Consider the following 18,356-nt stretch of genomic DNA (forward strand, 5'->3'; position numbering starts at 1 on the left):
ACTGCCATTTTTCCCCAGAAGTGATGCCAAGTTACTCTTATTACATCTATACTTCTTGTAACTTACTAGGAGACAACCTAGCAATTGGAGTTCAGTAATTTATTGTATTTATGATGAGTGAAATTCAGAACGCAGTTATCGGTTTTCCAAAACAGATTGATGCAACTATCAAAAACAGTAGAGAAAATTCACTTTTGAGATCTCAAAGGAACTTAATTTCACCAAAATTAAGCAATTTTCGTGCCAGGCCATGTGTCTGACTCAGTAGCGCTGGTAAATGTTTTGAATCTCACTGAACCACATGATCTGTCATGAAAATTGCCTTAATTTTAGTGAATTAAAGTGCCTCGAAAATCTTAAAAGTTAATTTACTCGAGAATTTTTGAGGGTTGTATTTAACTGTGTTGAGCAATTGATATTTGGTTCCCAATCTTCACATACCATAAATATAAAAAATTACAAATATTCAGTTGCTGAAATGGTCTCCTGTTCAGGTCTGTTTGACATTTATTATAAGAGAGGATCTGAAAATGCAGCACATAGCATCTATTTTTGGCGGAATTAGTGTATCTTCTGTTTGGTCTCCATCGTTCGTGTCAAAATGAAGATTTACTTTTGGGAAAGTTAGTGCACATGTACGCAAATGATTAGACATATAAATTTAAGATTGCCACACTATGTGTCTGAAGACAAAAGTCCAATATCTATTTTTAGGTGTGTTTAAACTTTCAACAAACGATTGCTTCTGCTGAGAAGCAGCAGAATTTTCTGGGCGACTAACAGAGTGCTTATTTGATTTAAGGTCTCTCTCTCTCTCTCTCTCTCTCTCTCTCTCTCTCTCTCTCTCACCCCTTCCCCTCTCAACCTCCTCCCTCCTCAAACAATGGAAATTCCAGGATGGAATAAGAATAATGACAATATTATGAAAAGCTTAGATTGTTACTCACTGCGTAGTGGAAATGCTGAGTCGCAGACAGGCACAATCAGAAGACTGTTAGGCAAGTAAACTTTCAAACAAAAAGCCTTCTTCTGAATTAGAAAAAAAACACACACACACACACACACACACACACACACACACACACACAAAACATTCACGCAAACACAGCTCACGTGACCACTTTGTCTGGCTGCCGAAGACAGACATATTGTTGGTCTGCGAGAGCAGAGATTCTGTCAGTGGGGGCATAGCAGCCAGCCACAATGGGGCGTCCTAGGTGGTTGTGTTTGTGGACTTTAGGAACCCTGTAGAAAACACAAGTGTGGGGAGCGGTAGGGTTTTGGGATTGGTGTAAGGATTTCAGGAGAGACTGGAGATCCTGCTGGACTGGTAGGATTATAAGTTTGGGATCAGTTTGTAGGTGGTGGATTGCAGTTCTTTTTGCAGATACAGTGAAACCTCACTTTTACACTTTTCAAGGGACTTCAAAAACTGGTGTAAAATGTGGGAAATAACGTTTTAAACTGTGAAAGTTACAAATAGGATACCCCCTTGCATTTTCGACGTTGTTTATATGTACATAAAAGGCATCAAAAGACTTGTCAGGGACTTGTTTATTATGTAATAAAGGTTTATTATCTACTAAAAACCACTGGTGTAACTGGAACTGATAATTGTGGGAAGTAGGAATGTTTGACTCAGTTTCATACGTCATAATCTATGTTTTTTAACACCTGCAGCTTCCATTCATTATTTAAATAATGAAATATTGCACTAGTTATGTATTTTTTCGTTCTTGGCATGACTTGTTTCGAGAATTTTTTCTCGTTATTAAGTGCACATATGTACATAAGTATTTTGTGTGGTGTTGGAGTTTGTGTTATTCTGGGTCTCTTGCACTGTAGTCACCTTTTTGAGGTTATCGGGTACTGTACCTCCTCAGTTATGTGGAAAACCACACACGCGTGTGCGCGCGCGCGCGCACTCACACACACACACACACACACACACACACACATTGTTTTTTTGTGTAACATCACAAAAAATACATATGTAAATACTTCACCTGGCAATGAGTATGAAATGAAATGATCTATGGCATTTATTGGCCAGGATATCTCCTTTGGGGTTCGGCCACTGTATTGCTTGACGCCACTTCGGCGATTTGCGTGTTCTTGAAACACATTTTGCTCAGCATGAAAACAAATTCGTAGCTGGCGTTGTATTTAAATAAACATTTGAGCAATGCAAAGTTAATTATGATGTCAACTAGTGCTACAAGTGGCCAAAAGCCGAAACACACTAAATATGGTTCGACAAAGGTATCACGGTGATCAAAACAATCACGAAACTGCGTTTGTGCTGTAGAGACAGTTTGGAAATGGTTGTGATTGGTCACGATATGTTTATTCAATCGAACCAAGTTACTCCCATCAGACACAGTGCCAAGTAGAGCTTGGCAGCAGCGGGAGATACGGCACGAATTGTTCAAACTTTTAGATGTTTACCAGTTCAAATCTGCTGAGTAGAGTGCCCTTTCGTCAAGAGACACTACCATTTAATATTTGTAAACACTACTGAATGGCCAGCGTCATTTTTTTCTCCACTAACATTTTTTATAATGTGTAAGTTGCGGGAAAATTACAAATGTGTTGACGCAAAATCACGTGCAAATCAATGTGTGGACATAGGAAATTTGACGGGAATGATAAAAAATGTTATAAACAGTGGGAAAATGTTAATTCTGGGAACGTAAAAGTGGGATTATACTGTATAAGGTTAACTTGCATGGTGAGGGATTTGATGAATGATGGTGAGGTTAAGAAATTGTGAAAAGTTAACAGGAAGTGATTTGGAGGCTGTGTGAGTGTATCATGGTTGGATGGAGGAGTGAACGGAGTCCGATAGTGTTCAGCATTGGTCTTCGGTTGAGTCTGATCAGTACGGCTGCTGGCAAAGAAGTGTTTTCGTTGTAGGCACCGGCAGAAGAAGAGAAATTCTTTAACAATTCCTGCATGATTGAATTTGGGATAAGGCCTTTGGAAAGGACTGATACTTCTGTGGGGCTAGTGCCTTTGGAGGAATAACTGTGTTTTGGGTCCGTTTTGGTTCTGGATTGTGTACGGTGGTGGGAAGGAGTTTTTGAGGGTGGGGCAAATGTAGCAGGTCAAGACAGGTTTGTCAGCTATGTGGGCTTGTGGGGTTGGAGATTGCAGTAGCCCAAGGCGGGAGTAGGAAGTGAACAGGTTGGAGAGTTTTTTGAGGTGGCTTTGTGCATGCTGCTCTAGTTCTTGGAGGGCAACCATTTCAGTGTGTCAGATAGGATTCAGGAATTTAGGATTGCACAGCAGGAGCATTTTACAATTGGAGAAGGGATAGTGCAAGGACGTTAGGGCCTGATTTACATGGTTTTGCAATCTGGCTTTAACAACCAGAGACAGTGGTCAGTTGTGTGCGAGTTGCATTTGTCCACACGTGTGTGTGTGTGTGTGTGTGTGTGTGTGTGTGTGTGTGTGTGTGTGTGTGTGTGTGTGTTATCTAATTCAGAAGGAGGCTTTTTGGTTGAAAGCTTACTTATTTAGTAGTCTTATTGTTGTGCATGCCTGCGACTTAGCAATCTATCCTTTTCGTAATATTAACAATGTAGGAAAAGACACATTGCTACTTATTGTAAAGGAGACACATCAAGCTTCGGACAGGCACAATTAAAAGACTGACATATTGCTTTCGGTCAAAGCTTTTGTCAGTAACACACACACGCGCGCACACACACACACACACACACACACACACACACACACACACGCACGCACAAGCACACCTCATGCACACGACTGCCAACTCTAGCATTTTGGCCCAGAGTGACAACTTTTTCATAATATCGTCATTTTTGCCTGCTGAGTTTCATAATTTCAAAATCTGAAGAACAGTGATTTCGAATCTGTAGCTTATGAGTCCTGATAATCATACTTCAGAGCCTTTTTGTGGTCATTCCTAGCTGTGCCACACATTCTTGACAGTCGTAGAGATAGTACCGACAAGGTACTTAAAGTAGATATAGAGCCAAAATATAACTCCATTTGTCACAGGAAGACTCTTGGTTTTGTCAAAAGATGTTAACCAGTTTTGTTTCCACTTGCTATAGTGCAGAAACTACAACCAGTAGTGAGTGCAGTGTGACAGGCAGCAGCAAGAATAATCAAATGATAACTTCAGTCGCCATGCATTGTGAAGTGATGTGAAAGCAGAACTGTCATAATGGTCATATGGATAACAAATCCCTTATGGTGTTATGAGAGTCACACTCTAGTCCCATGATGGCCTGGGATGAGTCTCTTCACTCAATTCAAAATAAGAAAATTGCCAGCTATGCGTAACACAGAGCATAAAGCATTTGGTTAATGGCTATCACGCAATTGCTTGCTGAGCTTGGCAGTGCCGTAAATTGGGTAGTTCTGGCCCTGACCTCTACCGGCATTGCACACAGTCACAGTTCTAAACATTCTGCACTTAAGCTGCCTAGTAAAAGTGTCACCAATTTCGCATAATACCATCTCTAGCTACCAGGCAAACTTACACATTTTTTATGAAGAGGATAGTTGCTACCCACCACATAGCAGAGATGCTGAGTTGCAGATAGGCGAAACAAAGAGACTTTCAGAAAATGAGCTTTCAGCCAACAAGACCTTCATCGGAGACAGAACACACACACACACACACACACACACACACACACACACACACACACACGACAGCAGTCTCCATCCTGGATTTTCTGTTGTTAAACTTGCACATTTCTTTATTCTGAAATACTAGATCCCATGGTTGAGCCCAATGTTGCCATATATAGTGTGTATCTGATAGGACCAGTCAACCGCCCACTGTTTGACTTGGCACCAAAGTGAAGTGTAACTTACGTGTGCACTTACACATCACTGTTATTGTGGATAGCTGCAATCTTTATTTTCAAAAATCATTCTTGTACATATTCTCTTTCCAAGCTTCAGCAATTGTTGTGCAATACCAGGAACTGAAAACTGGTTAATTTTTGACATTCGTGGGCAGAAAAAAAAAAACTGTCGCTGAAAAAGTAGTTCATTTGGATACAATTTGTTATGAAATAACATTTATTACTTAAATTTGTGTTTTGAAATAAAACTCTCATTCATAAAATCAGTCAAAAATCCCGGATGGAATAATGACAGTATTGTGAAAAGGACAGTTGCTACTAACTGTATAGCGGAGATGCCGGGGTACAGATAGGCACAAGAAGAAGACTGTGTGTGTGTGTGTGTGTGTGTGTGTGTGTGTGTGTGTGTGTGTGTTTGTGTTTTCTTGGGTGAAAGCTTGCTTCATGACAATCTCTTTGATGTGCCTGTGCGTGACTTAGCTATATGGTGAGTAGCAACTATCTGTTTCATATTATTGTCATAATTCCCAGACATGTTAATGTTTCAAGTCCCTAATTATAAGTTTGGTGTATACCATCAGTGTGAAAATGATCTGTTTCTAGAGTTACTTTTAACATTACTGTTATTTGAAATCTGTTGTTTTTATTTTTAATCTCTTTCAGTTCCCTTCTTTTGGACAATTAGTAGTACTTTATTCCCAGGATGTGCACTCTGTATTGGTGTAGTAGTAAGACTGGATGTAAGAGGCAGTGTTGTGTGGGTGCTTCTGATGGTATCTTACCTTGTGGAAAACTGTGGTGGCTGAGGCAAAGTGTGCTTGTGAAATGGGCTGTTGTGTTGGTTGTACTGTAATGTCGAAGAGACACCTTGAGAACATCACGTAAGTCACGTATTTTTCTTACTGGATACGTGTGCAGATATTTTATTAGTGTGTGTGTGTGTGTGTTTTACATGCGCGCACACGTGTTTTCCTCCTGATTAATGTCACTTAACCTAACCAGGTAGTTATTTGATTTTCAATCTAATGACTTACTGGTCCCAGACATAACAGAACTAAATTTTTAGAGAATAGTTTTTTTGTACAATATCTTTTATTCAAACTATGCATCAGAATAATGTTCAATCAGTAGATAGAAAACTGTAACCACATGGTAGAAATGCCATTTTGTGATTATGAGTTAGTTTTTGTCCGTTTTCAAGGACTAAAACTAAAAAGGAAAGCATGAAAGTTCTGTACAATCGAAAAACACAGCTGCTTCTCTCTGTACTTAGTATAATATAAGTTTTGTTGCTTTGGGAAGTGATGTGTGTGCTCCCCCCACCCCCCACCCCATTGTCTCATTAATTTTAGTGCCTTTCTCTTTGATTTACCAAATTTGCAAGCTTTTTATTAGATCGTATATCATTGAACAGCAGAGATAAGACATTTGATATTACATAATGTGTTTGTATGCTGTGAAGTAGCCTCAGTTATCTCTGTATCTGGAGTTACTTAATGAGGAGTCAGTGACGCATACTCCCATAATGCCTGCATGCTGATGTCATTAAAATTTTTGAAAAAGTGAATGAGAAGGTATAATGGAAGTTGTTGTTGTATCGTAAGTTGGTCTGAATGCGCTTTTTTTACACGTCAAGTTCCGTGGGACCAAATTAAGGAGCAAATCTCCACGTTCATGGAATGTGTCAGTACATGAAATTACAACATAAAAGTAATAACAGATAAAAATAAATGTTTATGAACTTGAATAAAGTCAGTCCATAAGTTTAAGTAAACACAATCAACAGTACAATAAGAATCAGCTTAATTTTTCAAGGAACTCTTCGACAGAATACGAGGAGTGATCCATGAGGAAACTCTTCAGTTTCGATTTGAAAGCACGTGGATTACTGCTAAGATTTTTGAATTCGAGTGGTAGCTTATTGAAAATGGATGCAGCAGTATGCAGCACACCTTTCTGCACAAGAGCTAAGGAAGTCCGATCCAAATGCAGGTTTGATTTCTGCCGAGTATTACCCGAGTGAAAGCTGCTTATTCTTGGGAATAAGCTAATATTGTTAACAAGAAATGACAATAAGGAATATATATATTGAGAGGCCAATGTTAAAATACCCAGACTCGTGAACAGGGGTCGACAAGAGGTTCGTGAACTTACACCACTTATTGCTCGAACAGCCCATTTCTGAGCCAAAAATGTCCTTTTAGAATGAGAAGAGTTACCCCAAAATATAATACCATATGACATAAGTGAATGAAAATAAGCAAAGTAGACTAATTTTCATGTCAAACAATCACTCACTTCAGATTCCATTTGAATAGTAAAAATGGCAATATTAAGTCTCTGAACAAGATCCTGAACGTGGGTTTTCCACAACATTTTATCATCTGTCTGAACATCTAGAAATTTGAACTGTTTAGTTTCACTAATCATATGCCCGTTCTGTGAAATTAAAACATCAGGTTTAGTTGTGTTGTGTGTTAGAAACTGTAAACACTGAGTCTTACTGTGATTTAACGTTAGTTTATTTTCTACAAGCCACGTCATAAACTGCACTATCTGAAACCAAGCCAATGTTACACACAACATCCTTTACTACCAAGCTAGTGTCATCGGCACACAGATATATTTTAGAGTTACCCTTAATACTAGAGGGCATATCATTTATATAAATAAGGAACAGGAGTGGCCCCACCACTGATCCCTGGGGATCAGTTCAGTCGCATACGAGTAGTACCATCTCCCGCTTTTGGCCACATGAAGCCAGATGTTAACAGGAAAAATTTTGCTGGTGCGCCCGAGCTACCAGATTTGTGATTGCGCAGAGTGGTCTGAGTTGTATTGGGGAGTGGGGTAGTCTCCACGTGACCTATGTTTACGTTTAGTGATTTTGCTGTCTCCTCTTCGTGTACAGCTCCCACGTAAGATGAAGATAAAATGGATTTCTGTGGCTGGGAGCTGTCAAGTGAATTAAAGTACATTCACATAATTATGGGAAGCTGAAATATATAACTAGTCTCAGTTTTATGATTTTATTTTATTTCCACATTTTTGGCAGTCAACCAACAATTGTCTTGCAGAACAATGAAGTTGTTTTTGTCGGTTTGCTAAAGAAATTTGGCTTTTATTAATTTTTTCCACTGAGGCAGTCAATTTGTTTGATATGAAGCGTTTCATTCCACAGTATAGACTGGTTTCAATTGTTCACTGACTTTCAAGTGCACGTTTTCATCTTCTGGCACATGTGACATTTTGCCATAATAAAGAACCAAACATGAGATAGTACAGTACTGGTACTCCAAGAAAATTTACATTCCAAAAACCACTCTGAAAACCTTAATATCAGGTTGGGGCCTACTTCATTGTGAATCTGGACATACAAATGTGCACTTCAAGCCGAATTATACATTTTAGTATGGTTTATGAAATTCCAATGCTCTTGGAGTATCCTCTGATGTCCTGTTTCTTCTATGACATAAGGTAAGATATCTTATTGCTTTATACATGCAAACATACGGGCTCCCTATGCCACTGTAGCTGTGGGAGCACAGTAATGCCTGTTTTTTAGTGCTCTCCAAGAACTGCTGAAACCTATTTCTAACAGATCTCAGGAAAATATTGCGAATAGTGGTTTGAAAAGCGTTACTTTCGAAGTAAATTTCCTTTTGCGCAAGATGAATTATGTTATGTGTAAGAATGTGTGATGAATTTTTTAAATCGCAGAGGATGTCTCTCTCATTTAAAACTTGACACTTTGAGGACCGGCCACTTTGAAGAATTTCAAGCCCAGAAGACCAGAAATTTATGTCATTATTTTAAATTTTTTACTAATACATTTCTGTGATGTATCTTAAAGTGCAACACACACAAGAAAGACCAGTATTACATGTGAAAGCTTAGCTTCTCTTGTGGCTTATTGATCTTTCACATCAATATTGTATGTGAAAGCTTAGCTTTTCTTTAGCTACACTTTGTATATTAATTTAACCCCTTAACTTTTCCTAGTTGTGTGTTCTTGCTGCTTAATAGTGATGTTGCTATTGGCATCATGTGTTCTATGCTCTGAATATCTGCTGTCACCGGCTGGCAAGATCACGTGACATGAACTGTGGTTGGCTCACAAAAGGGCATCGCAATCTTGATTTCAATTCTTGGAAAACTAACATGTTGTGTTTGGTGGAATTTGAATTTATACTCTCGTAATTACAAAAATATGCAACGTATCGTAATACCAAAATATGCAGCATACATGTTGCTGCACATCAGAGATCTTTCCAATACTGACTTTTTTCTTTTGCTGGGTTTTGTTTTCTAAAGTGGCAACGAGAAGTTCTGTGCCAGTTGTAATGGATCTGGGAGATGTGTCGATACCAAATTGTAAATGTTTTCTTATATTTTTGTCAGAATTTTTTTTATTGTAATTTGCGTTATTATATGCTAATTCACTTATATTTTTGAGAGTGACAGCATATTGATTACTATTAGTAAATGTGACGAAGAATATCAAAGAGACTGATTACAAGTGGAAACTTGTGCGTTGTTTAAAATGTCTTTGACACTGGAGTCGTCTTTGACTGTAGTCAGTCGGCAGTGAACTCTTGGTGTGTGTTGACGGTAGAACAATGTGCAGGTCGCCGTCACAAATAATTTGCTAGTGAACAGGAAAAAATGAATTATGTTACTATTTTTTCTATATAAACTTTAAGAAGAAACCACATTCGAAGAAATGGTATTGAAGCACCAAAAATGAGGCAGACGCATTGAACCAGGTCATTTCTGCAGCTGACGAAACTGCATTGTGGAATCATACTTCCACTAGACAACTGAAGCCAAGACAAATATCGCCTTGTAAACATTTCACGGAAAAGGTACTGTCACGAAATATGCCAAATTTAAGTAAATAAAAAATAGTGGGCATCTTTCACAGTGATGTATAAAATGTTACTTATTCAAAGGATTGATAAGTTCTACTGTTGTGTGGAAAGGTATACTGTTATGGAACATGGAAAAAGTGTATTTTTTAACTGGGAAATCCGGGGAAAAACGCGGATTATCCCCCCCCCCCCCCTCCATTTACACCATCTGATTAAATCAACGACCTATGCTTTTTCTAGTTGAATGAGAGAAGAGCAATTCTCTAGGACCCACTGATAAATAAGTATCATGGCTTTCCCAAGAAAACACTACGTTTTTCTCTTATTTCATTTCCCACTAATGGTATTCAGGGTGGCAGTTTTGGAAAACATGGAATTCTCATGGAATTTCATGAAAGCTCAGCGAATTCCGTGTTTTTAACCTAACATTGAAATTGATTTTTATTGAGTTTTATAAATCACAAATTTTAAAATACTTATTATCTCAGAGTGTGTTAATTATATGTTCAAAACTGCGGCTATACTACTGGTTATTGGTGGTATATAGCTCTGCTGAGAGGAAAGAAAAGTCATAATTGTGGTATGCTGTGTCCCCCCCCCCCCCCTGCTAACCATTAATTCGCATTAATTTATCAGGTAGATTCTTGTGGAGTTAGACCGAAATTTTATTTCATAATATTCTTGGAGCATTGTACAATTTGCTTGCAGTAACAACCTTCATACCCTCAATAATAGCCTCCAGTGCATTTTTAACTTTAATGGGGAATACTGAAATCTCATTCCTTGTATGACTCAAAATCTCTCTGCTCACCATTAATTTATCAGGAGCTGCTTGACACCATATTCTTCTTCACACCTGTAATTTTCAGTTTTTGCAGGTTTTAGTAGCCATCCTGGTACTGGTCCTGGGTGTATTAGCATCTCACAAAAAGCTTTTAGTGGATACTTTGTGTATATTTTACTATTTATAGACTAACAAATACTGTCATCACCTGCTTCCATCTGGTATCTGTCATACATGAACTTTACTTTCCCTTTGTCTAAATTGCTGTCACTTCTACCTGTCAGAAAGCAGTCAGCAAATTTTGCTGTCTTTACACTGTTCAAAAACCGAGAAGTCAGTATCTAACGTATAATATCCTCAGGCACTGAAAAAATTGATACAAACTCGTTATACAGTAGGGCTACAAGGGCCATTGGAAACACAACCAATTTTGCTGGGATTTGTGCAAATTAACTCAAAATGAAACATTATGTTGTAGCATGCAAACTCATCATTTGGCCGTTTCTTTGTCTTCACTGACTGGCACAAATGTGTGATGTGTGAAGCTGAAAGTACTATAATAGGATAGTGGCACCAAATATCTGGCGGGAAAGAAGAGTGGTAGTATACTGACACAATTAATTGTAAGGAATATAGGAATTTGGCATCAGTTGGGAGGGGGATGCTGTGAAGGGAAGGTTAGCAGTGAAGAAATATTCACTCTCGAGGCACTTTTCTTTTTGGGACAGTAGGTGTTGGGATGTATAGCTGAGTTGGCGTAAGAAGGTCCCCGACATTTGCAGTGGGCTTGGCCCGATAGCTTCCTGTGCTTACCTCCACCAGTTGTATAAAGCGATCTTGTAAGTATCTATATGCCAAAGCCCCACTGTTGTCCACGCACATTACATCAGTAAGTGGTTTTTATTGAAAGGGAATTTAACGTTTATATTGAGAAAGTGTCCATTATTTCTATTTCTTTGGAACAGCAAACTGATCTAAGGAATCTTTATACGCTCAAATACGGGGCCACAGCACTGTTATTAGGTCCATTTTTATTCTTTTGTGTGCAGATGAATGTCAAATCTGAACACTCCACTTTGACAGAAACCTGTCGGCGTGTTGTAATTCACAAGTCGTGGTGTAGTCACACTTGAGGTATTACTCACCCTGTGGCTTATCTTAGAAAGGAGATTAAAGAAAGGGAAACCAGCATTTATAGTATTTGTAGATATGGAGGAAGCTTTTGACAATGTTGGCTGAGATATACTCTTTGAAATTCTGAAGTTAGAAGATAAAACAAGAGTAAAAAGGTTTTGTACAACTCGTACAGAAACCAGATGACAGTTAAGATTTTAAGAACTTCAGAGACAGTGAAATAAGGTTGTACCAAGTGTCCTAGGAGTTTTTTTTGCAGTGGCATGTGAGGATAAAATCTTCTCAGTTTTCGAGCCGTGTCAGTTCGAATAAAATTCTCTAGCTTTCGACGCCTATCTACACTGTCGTCGTCGGGATTAAAAACCGCCGACTGCCGGTGCCGGCACGGGTTTCCACATATATTGGCACTACTGCGACCTCCGGCACCGATCGGAGGAGGCCGAAACGGTGCGTGGATGGAAGGTGAAGTAGGCAGACGGTAGCAGCTCCAGCCCCCCTGGGACCGTGTGACATCAGGTCGCGTGCGGGGCCGGCACCACGTTTGAAACTCCCATTCCTGTCTCCCTACATGTTTCAGGCATCTGTCTTTGCCTTCTTTGGATATCCAAAGCCTGTCGTCACACCCTACTAAGTGTGTACCCCTGGTTTCTGTTAAAATTGTTGCTGTTTAATCTGATCTCAGCTGCCTCTTTTGTAACAGAATCCTACTATGTTGACCCACGAGCCACGACTCTCGTGTTTTCAAACTGTATTTTGTGTCCGTTTTCCAAGCGGCGCTCGGCTATGGCCGACTTGTCGAGCACCCTTTGTTTAATATGCCTCTTGCGCTCAGTAAAACACTCTGCAGCTGTGCGAATTATCTAACCTGTACAGATACCGTACACAGTGAGCACACGAAGAGCTACACTGTCTTTTCAATAGGATGTAGCATATCCCGTGTCTTGGGGCGAGCTGGAACACTGGTCTCAGTCCGTGCCTCTGCAACACGTGTCCTAACTTGCTGTTCATTGCTTCACAGTGTGGCAGGAAAGTAGCCAGCTTGCCCTCTCCTACCAACCGGTTCACGAGGCATCTTCCTTTAGTGGCACTTGAAAGCATTTGCTATGTGTCTCTTGCTATAACCGTTCTTTTGGAACACCTGTTAAAAGTGCTGCAATTCAGACGTAGACAGTCGTCGTGAGATATAACTTTCGCTCTGTGTATTAATGTGTTCAAGATCTTGTTCTTGTGCACAGGCTGTAAAAATTATCAGTGTTCAGGTATCGATCAGTGTGTCTGTTTCACGTACACTGAATGACCGAGCCGGCCTCCTGCCGCCCACTCTACTGAAACATCCGAGAACTGTAGCTTGCCATCCTTCTCCATCTCGATGGTAAATTTGATGTCGGGTTGGGCACCGTTTGTGTGATTGACAAACTGTTGCAGGGCATTTTCACTGTGGGGCCCTGTCAGAGAGGTGTCATCGATGTACTTTAGGAAGCACAACAGTTGTAATGCCACAGAATTCAGAGCCTGTTGGAGACAGTGGTAATCCCATCACTTTACTATCTGTTACGTCATAATGTGCATGACAATAGAAGACGTACACTGTCGTCAGAATACGACAGAACAACTTGACCGTCCGATTGGAAACAGTTGTGTCAAAAGATCCGGCCAGCTGTTAGTGGTTTTTACTCCTGACGACAATGGCACAGATATCCATCAAAAGCTCAAGAATTTTATTTGAATTGACACGAGCTGAAAACCGAGAAGATTTTATTAGAGATTGTACCATATCTCCCATGTTATTCAATCTGTGCATTAAGCGAGCAGTGAGGAAACAGAGGTGACATTTGGTAAAGGAGACAAAAGTTCAGGAATAATAAAAAAAACATTTGAGGTTCAAATGTAATTGTGTCAGACTCCACATGACTTGGAAGATCAGTTGAACAGAATGGATAATGCCTTAAAGTGAAATTACAATATGAATTTCAACAGAAGTAAAACAAGGCTAATCTGACGGATGTTTTTCATTAGGGGAATAACTTGAGGGAATTAGATTTGAAGATGAGACACAAAATAGGTGATGCTTTTGATTTGGGTGGTGAAATAACTGATGATACCAGAAGTAAAGACGATATAAAATGTAGACTGGGCATAGCTAGAAAAGAATATCTGTAGGAGAACACTTCATTAATGTCGAATATAAGTTTATTTGTAGGAAGTCTTGTCTGTAGGTAATTGAGTCTAGCTATGTACATAAATGAAATGTGTATGGTAAGAGAATGGAAGATTTTGAAATGTGTGCTACAGGAGAGTACTGAAGATTATATGTATAAATTTCATAACTAAGGAAGGGGTACTGAATTGAATTGAGGAAAACAGAAATTTGTGGCACAAGTTGACAAAAATAAGAGATCAGTCAGTAGGACATATATATCGAGGCCTCAGTGCATCGACAGTTTGGTAGTGGAAGGAATTGTGGGTGGTAAAAATTGTAGATGCAGACAGAAGGTTGACAATGCAGGTTCAGGCAAATGTATGTTGGAGCAGTTAGGATGAGTCTTGCAGAGTACATACTAATGTGGAGAGCTGCAGCAAAGTAGTTTTGGATCTGAAGAGTGCAACAACAACAACAACAACAGCAATATTTGTGTACGTTCGAGAACTGTAGACCCCACTGTGCCCTCTGTGCAGTGGTTTTTGTAACCGTGTCACTACCTACAGTAGCACTGTTGTCTCCCACAGGACGAAACGCGGTCGTAGTGACTCATTCAACGGCAGCGGCGAAAGTGGCAGTACGCCACGGGGTACGGCGAGCGACGAGACACCCGGCACGCGGTCACGAGTCAAGCGCCTGTGCAGCAATGAGATCCTTAGCTCGCTCAGCTCTAGCCGTTGCCTGCTGGTGCTCGCTGCCAACAACAAGAGGAAGTTCACCATCTCCCCAGGTCTGTGGCGCACTCCTTCCTGTCCTACAAGTCCTGCAGGAGATCGATTTCTTCTGTATCGGCACTGCTTTATAAATGTGAGGAACGGCACCGTTCCACCGGGCTCTATAAGACATGTACACACACCGTATTCCTCAATTAAAAATTGTGTGCCACGCGTGACTATGCGTAGCACAGTTGTCGAGGTGCACGATCTGAAGTACAGTGTGCGTGGAGTAATACACATGATTAAAAATGTGTACATAATTGTGTGCTAATACTGTAGTTCTTGCAACCACTGTCACTCTGTGCATTCTGTTTTATGCACCTTGGCGACACTGCTGTGGATAACCGAGGTGATTTTTAATTAATGAAGATAACAAATACATATCTGTAAAACTGGGTTTGAGAAAGCACTACAGTTGCATATGTTTTTATATTGTAACACTTATTTAATTTGGTGTGCTGCCATTGTTTCTAGATGCACTTGAAAATGAGCCATGCTTGAAATTAGTATTGCTAATAAAGTACAACTTTAAAGATATCCGTACAGAACAATGTCTTTCCTCCTACCTGAGAGCCTTCACGGGCCAGTTGTCGGGTTGCCTCTGCAATCAATTCTCTCTCTCTCTCTCTCTCTCTCTCTCTCTCTCTCTCTCTCTCTCTCTGCCTATTTATGCCCAAAGTATTACATTTGTTTGTATTGCGATTCACCTGCCAATCCCTGCAACAAGTGTCAATCCTCTTCTCGCATGTTTCTACAATTTTCTAGTGTTACAATTTCTCTGCGTGTAATAGCATCATCTGTTAAGAATCTCACGAAACTTGTGACATTATCTGCTACATCACAGTAAGTTTTCCTTGAGGTACACCCAAATTCCTTTTACATCTGGAGGTTTATCTCCTAAGGAAGAAATGCCGTGTTCCCTATTGTTGCCCCGAGGCAATCTCGATCTGTCTGCAGAATATTTGCCTCTAGCATTTCCTTCTCTGTTTTCTTTGGAGGGAACAAAACAGTGCACCCGTTAGCTACTCATACTGTCGTTTGTTGGTGGTTTATCATTTAAAAATATAATATTGCTATCCTTGTTTGGAATACGATTTGCTGCATGTGACAGATTGGAACCCTTTCTTTTGCAGACGGGAGTCCGCGTAGTGGCACACCTGTCCCGGTGCAGACCGGCAAACACTTCAAGTCTGGATCCAGTCCGGACACAGAGGAGCAGAATGGCCGGGAAGAGGACATGGTACAGGCAGAGGTAAGTGATGTTACAGGAGCAAATGATGTGACCCATTGGCATAGGTCAGATCAGATACTTGAGTGATCACCTGGAAGTCGTAACACTTTTATATTTAGTAATTGTGAAAATATCATTTCTGATGTACTTCTGAATGATTTAGTAAAAATGATTTAGTCTAAGAGCAAACATTTTGACATATTACTTGTGTTCTTCTGCAGGACACAGAAACTGCTGGCTTCAGTTTTTCTATCTAGAGTGTTTCAGGATGTACAGGGTCTTCGGAAAGTTACCAGGCAGTTACGACATACGTTAGAAGTGACGTCCGTGGCAGCTGTAAGAGTACAAACCCATTTAATTTTATTGGAAAAATCTTTATACAGATCTGAAAGTGGTACGCTTCTCATATTTGCGGTTATTTTCAGTTTTTTAGTCCCAAAGTATGCAGGTATGATTGTGAGATTTTGTTGCTACCCAAAGACGAAGTCTGTCAAAATAAGACGCGGCGAACAAAGGGGCCGTATGTTTTTTGAAGTTGCACATTCCCCAAAAAATTTTTCCAGAAGATGCACAGTATTAGCTGTGTGCACAATAGCACCATCTTGCTGAACCAGTAATTGCTTTCATTTTCCTTTAGCTTGCCAATGAAATCGTGGAGCATTAAACCGTAACATTCACTGTTCACGGTTTGTTCAAAAAATAAAGGTCCAGTCGTGCATCGTCAGGATATTGGTACCCACACAGCAATTCCCTGATCCTGCAGTGACATTTCAAGATTCTTCGTTGGCCGTAATCGTGTTTTGCGTTAACACGACAGGAGAGCTAGAATTGGGCCTCGTCTGTACAGACTATGACATTGAGAATATCAGTGGTTCTTATGTCAATAAGAGATGTAAACTATTTGCAGTAAAGGATTCAGTTTTCACGATCCACATCTCTCAATTCTTTCACTGCTGCCACATTAGACCAGAACAATTTCAATATTTTCCAAGTTGCTTAGTGCGCGGTTGTGAGCCTGTTATCTTCGCAACGTTCCAACTTCCAAGATGATTTTTCTGGGCTGTGCTCCATAGAATCAGAAATATCCCACTCATTTGGCATCTCAAACACTGTGCCCATATCTCGAAATTTATCAATAAGTTACTGACAGCATTGCAGTGTGCTCCAGCCCTTTCCAGGAATTTTTCAGCAAATTTACGTATTTTATCACCTCATTGAAACACATATTTGATAAGAAAAATATATTCCTCAGTCTAAAGCACCACAATTTAAAAACAAATTGAATAGTGGCCAAACACGACGCATTGCATTTGACAGCTTTCATCCAGTGAACCTAACAGCTAGATCTTACTTCCGTAGTCCAGTACATTGTGACTTTATTTGACTCTCCATATAATATGCTACTGGAGTGAAAACTGTGTGTAAATTTGTATTCTGTTCACGAATTTCAAAAATAGTTTTAGGTGGTGTGGATGTACCTCACTTTGAAATTTAATTTCAGTGAGTGGTAAGATTGTGTGCGACAAAGTTTCCTTACATAGTTGCGTTCGTGGGATCAGAATTGTGAAGTTTACTGTGGAACCCCTTGTTATACTATTTTTGAAACACAAATTATCTCCTTTTGTGTGAGATGTTTTGTTGTTTGAGACAGAAACTTACTTGCCCTTTGCTTACTGCACAAATTGTGGATCAATTGAACGGAGGAGACCTTGACGTACCATACTCAGGGCTCAAGGCGAAGCACTGGTTGGCACAACATTTGGTAATGAATGTTGTAAACATTTTCTCTACAATTTAAGACTCAGAAATCTAGGGACGTGCAACAGGGAACTGACAACACGATAGCAATGAAATTGTGTTCTGTGAAAAAATGGCGCTAACAAAGTTTGACATTTCCCGTCTTCAGTTCAGATTTAGTATATTCTGGCTCTCTCTATCTCTGATGATATCGTAACCTCACTTACACCATTTGGTACTAGGCAAAGCAAAGTTCCACATCTCTACTTGACGGTGTTATCTGACATTTTCTGGTGTGAATCGACCTTTATTAGATGGAGTGTGTGTACTAAAAACTGATGAGCTGCATAAACAAATTGTTCTCTCAATACTTTGAATCATTAGGAGTAGTGAAAATTTATTCGGTTGTTCTAGAATATGTCGTTCTTGCCAATTATAATGTATCCAGAAAGAACTATAGAGTTTTTCCAGTTAAACAAAAAATAATGTACATTTGAACACAGTTACACAATTGTCAGCTGCTTTGTGCAGCTTGTATTACAAATATACATGAGGGTATTGTAGTCGGCCTTAACACTGAAGTCGTGATGGATTGCTGAGTACCTCAACTGTTTTTATGCTTGTTCTTGGAAGTACGGTCTTTTCGTCTTCGAACTGTACGACTTTATCACTGTCCTTCAGTTTCCACATTCTGAGTTTCTCCTTGTATGCCTCAAATGTTTAGCTTATTGAACCTGAAGCAGCCAGTGAGGAGACTATTGGTCACTTTCCAAGGAAGGGCTTAGTACCACTTTAACATCTAGCATTCTATTTTGAACTTGATTCTCAATCAG

General features: G+C 39.7%; 1 protein-coding gene across 2 annotated transcripts in view; it reads left to right on the forward strand.

Moving 5' to 3' along the window:
• The window catches only part of LOC124720508 (pneumococcal serine-rich repeat protein), a 124,807-nt gene that overhangs the window by 21,504 nt on the left and 84,947 nt on the right, over nt 1–18,356 (forward strand). For both annotated transcript variants that reach the window (XM_047245866.1, XM_047245867.1), the window contains exons 5-6: nt 14,367–14,569; nt 15,689–15,807. In XM_047245866.1, the coding sequence (XP_047101822.1) occupies nt 14,367–14,569; nt 15,689–15,807 (322 nt within the window). The remainder of the gene's footprint in view (nt 1–14,366; nt 14,570–15,688; nt 15,808–18,356) is intronic.

The sequence above is a fragment of the Schistocerca piceifrons genome, chromosome 11, assembly GCF_021461385.2.
Source record: "Schistocerca piceifrons isolate TAMUIC-IGC-003096 chromosome 11, iqSchPice1.1, whole genome shotgun sequence".
Taxonomy (NCBI): Eukaryota; Metazoa; Arthropoda; class Insecta; order Orthoptera; family Acrididae; genus Schistocerca; species Schistocerca piceifrons.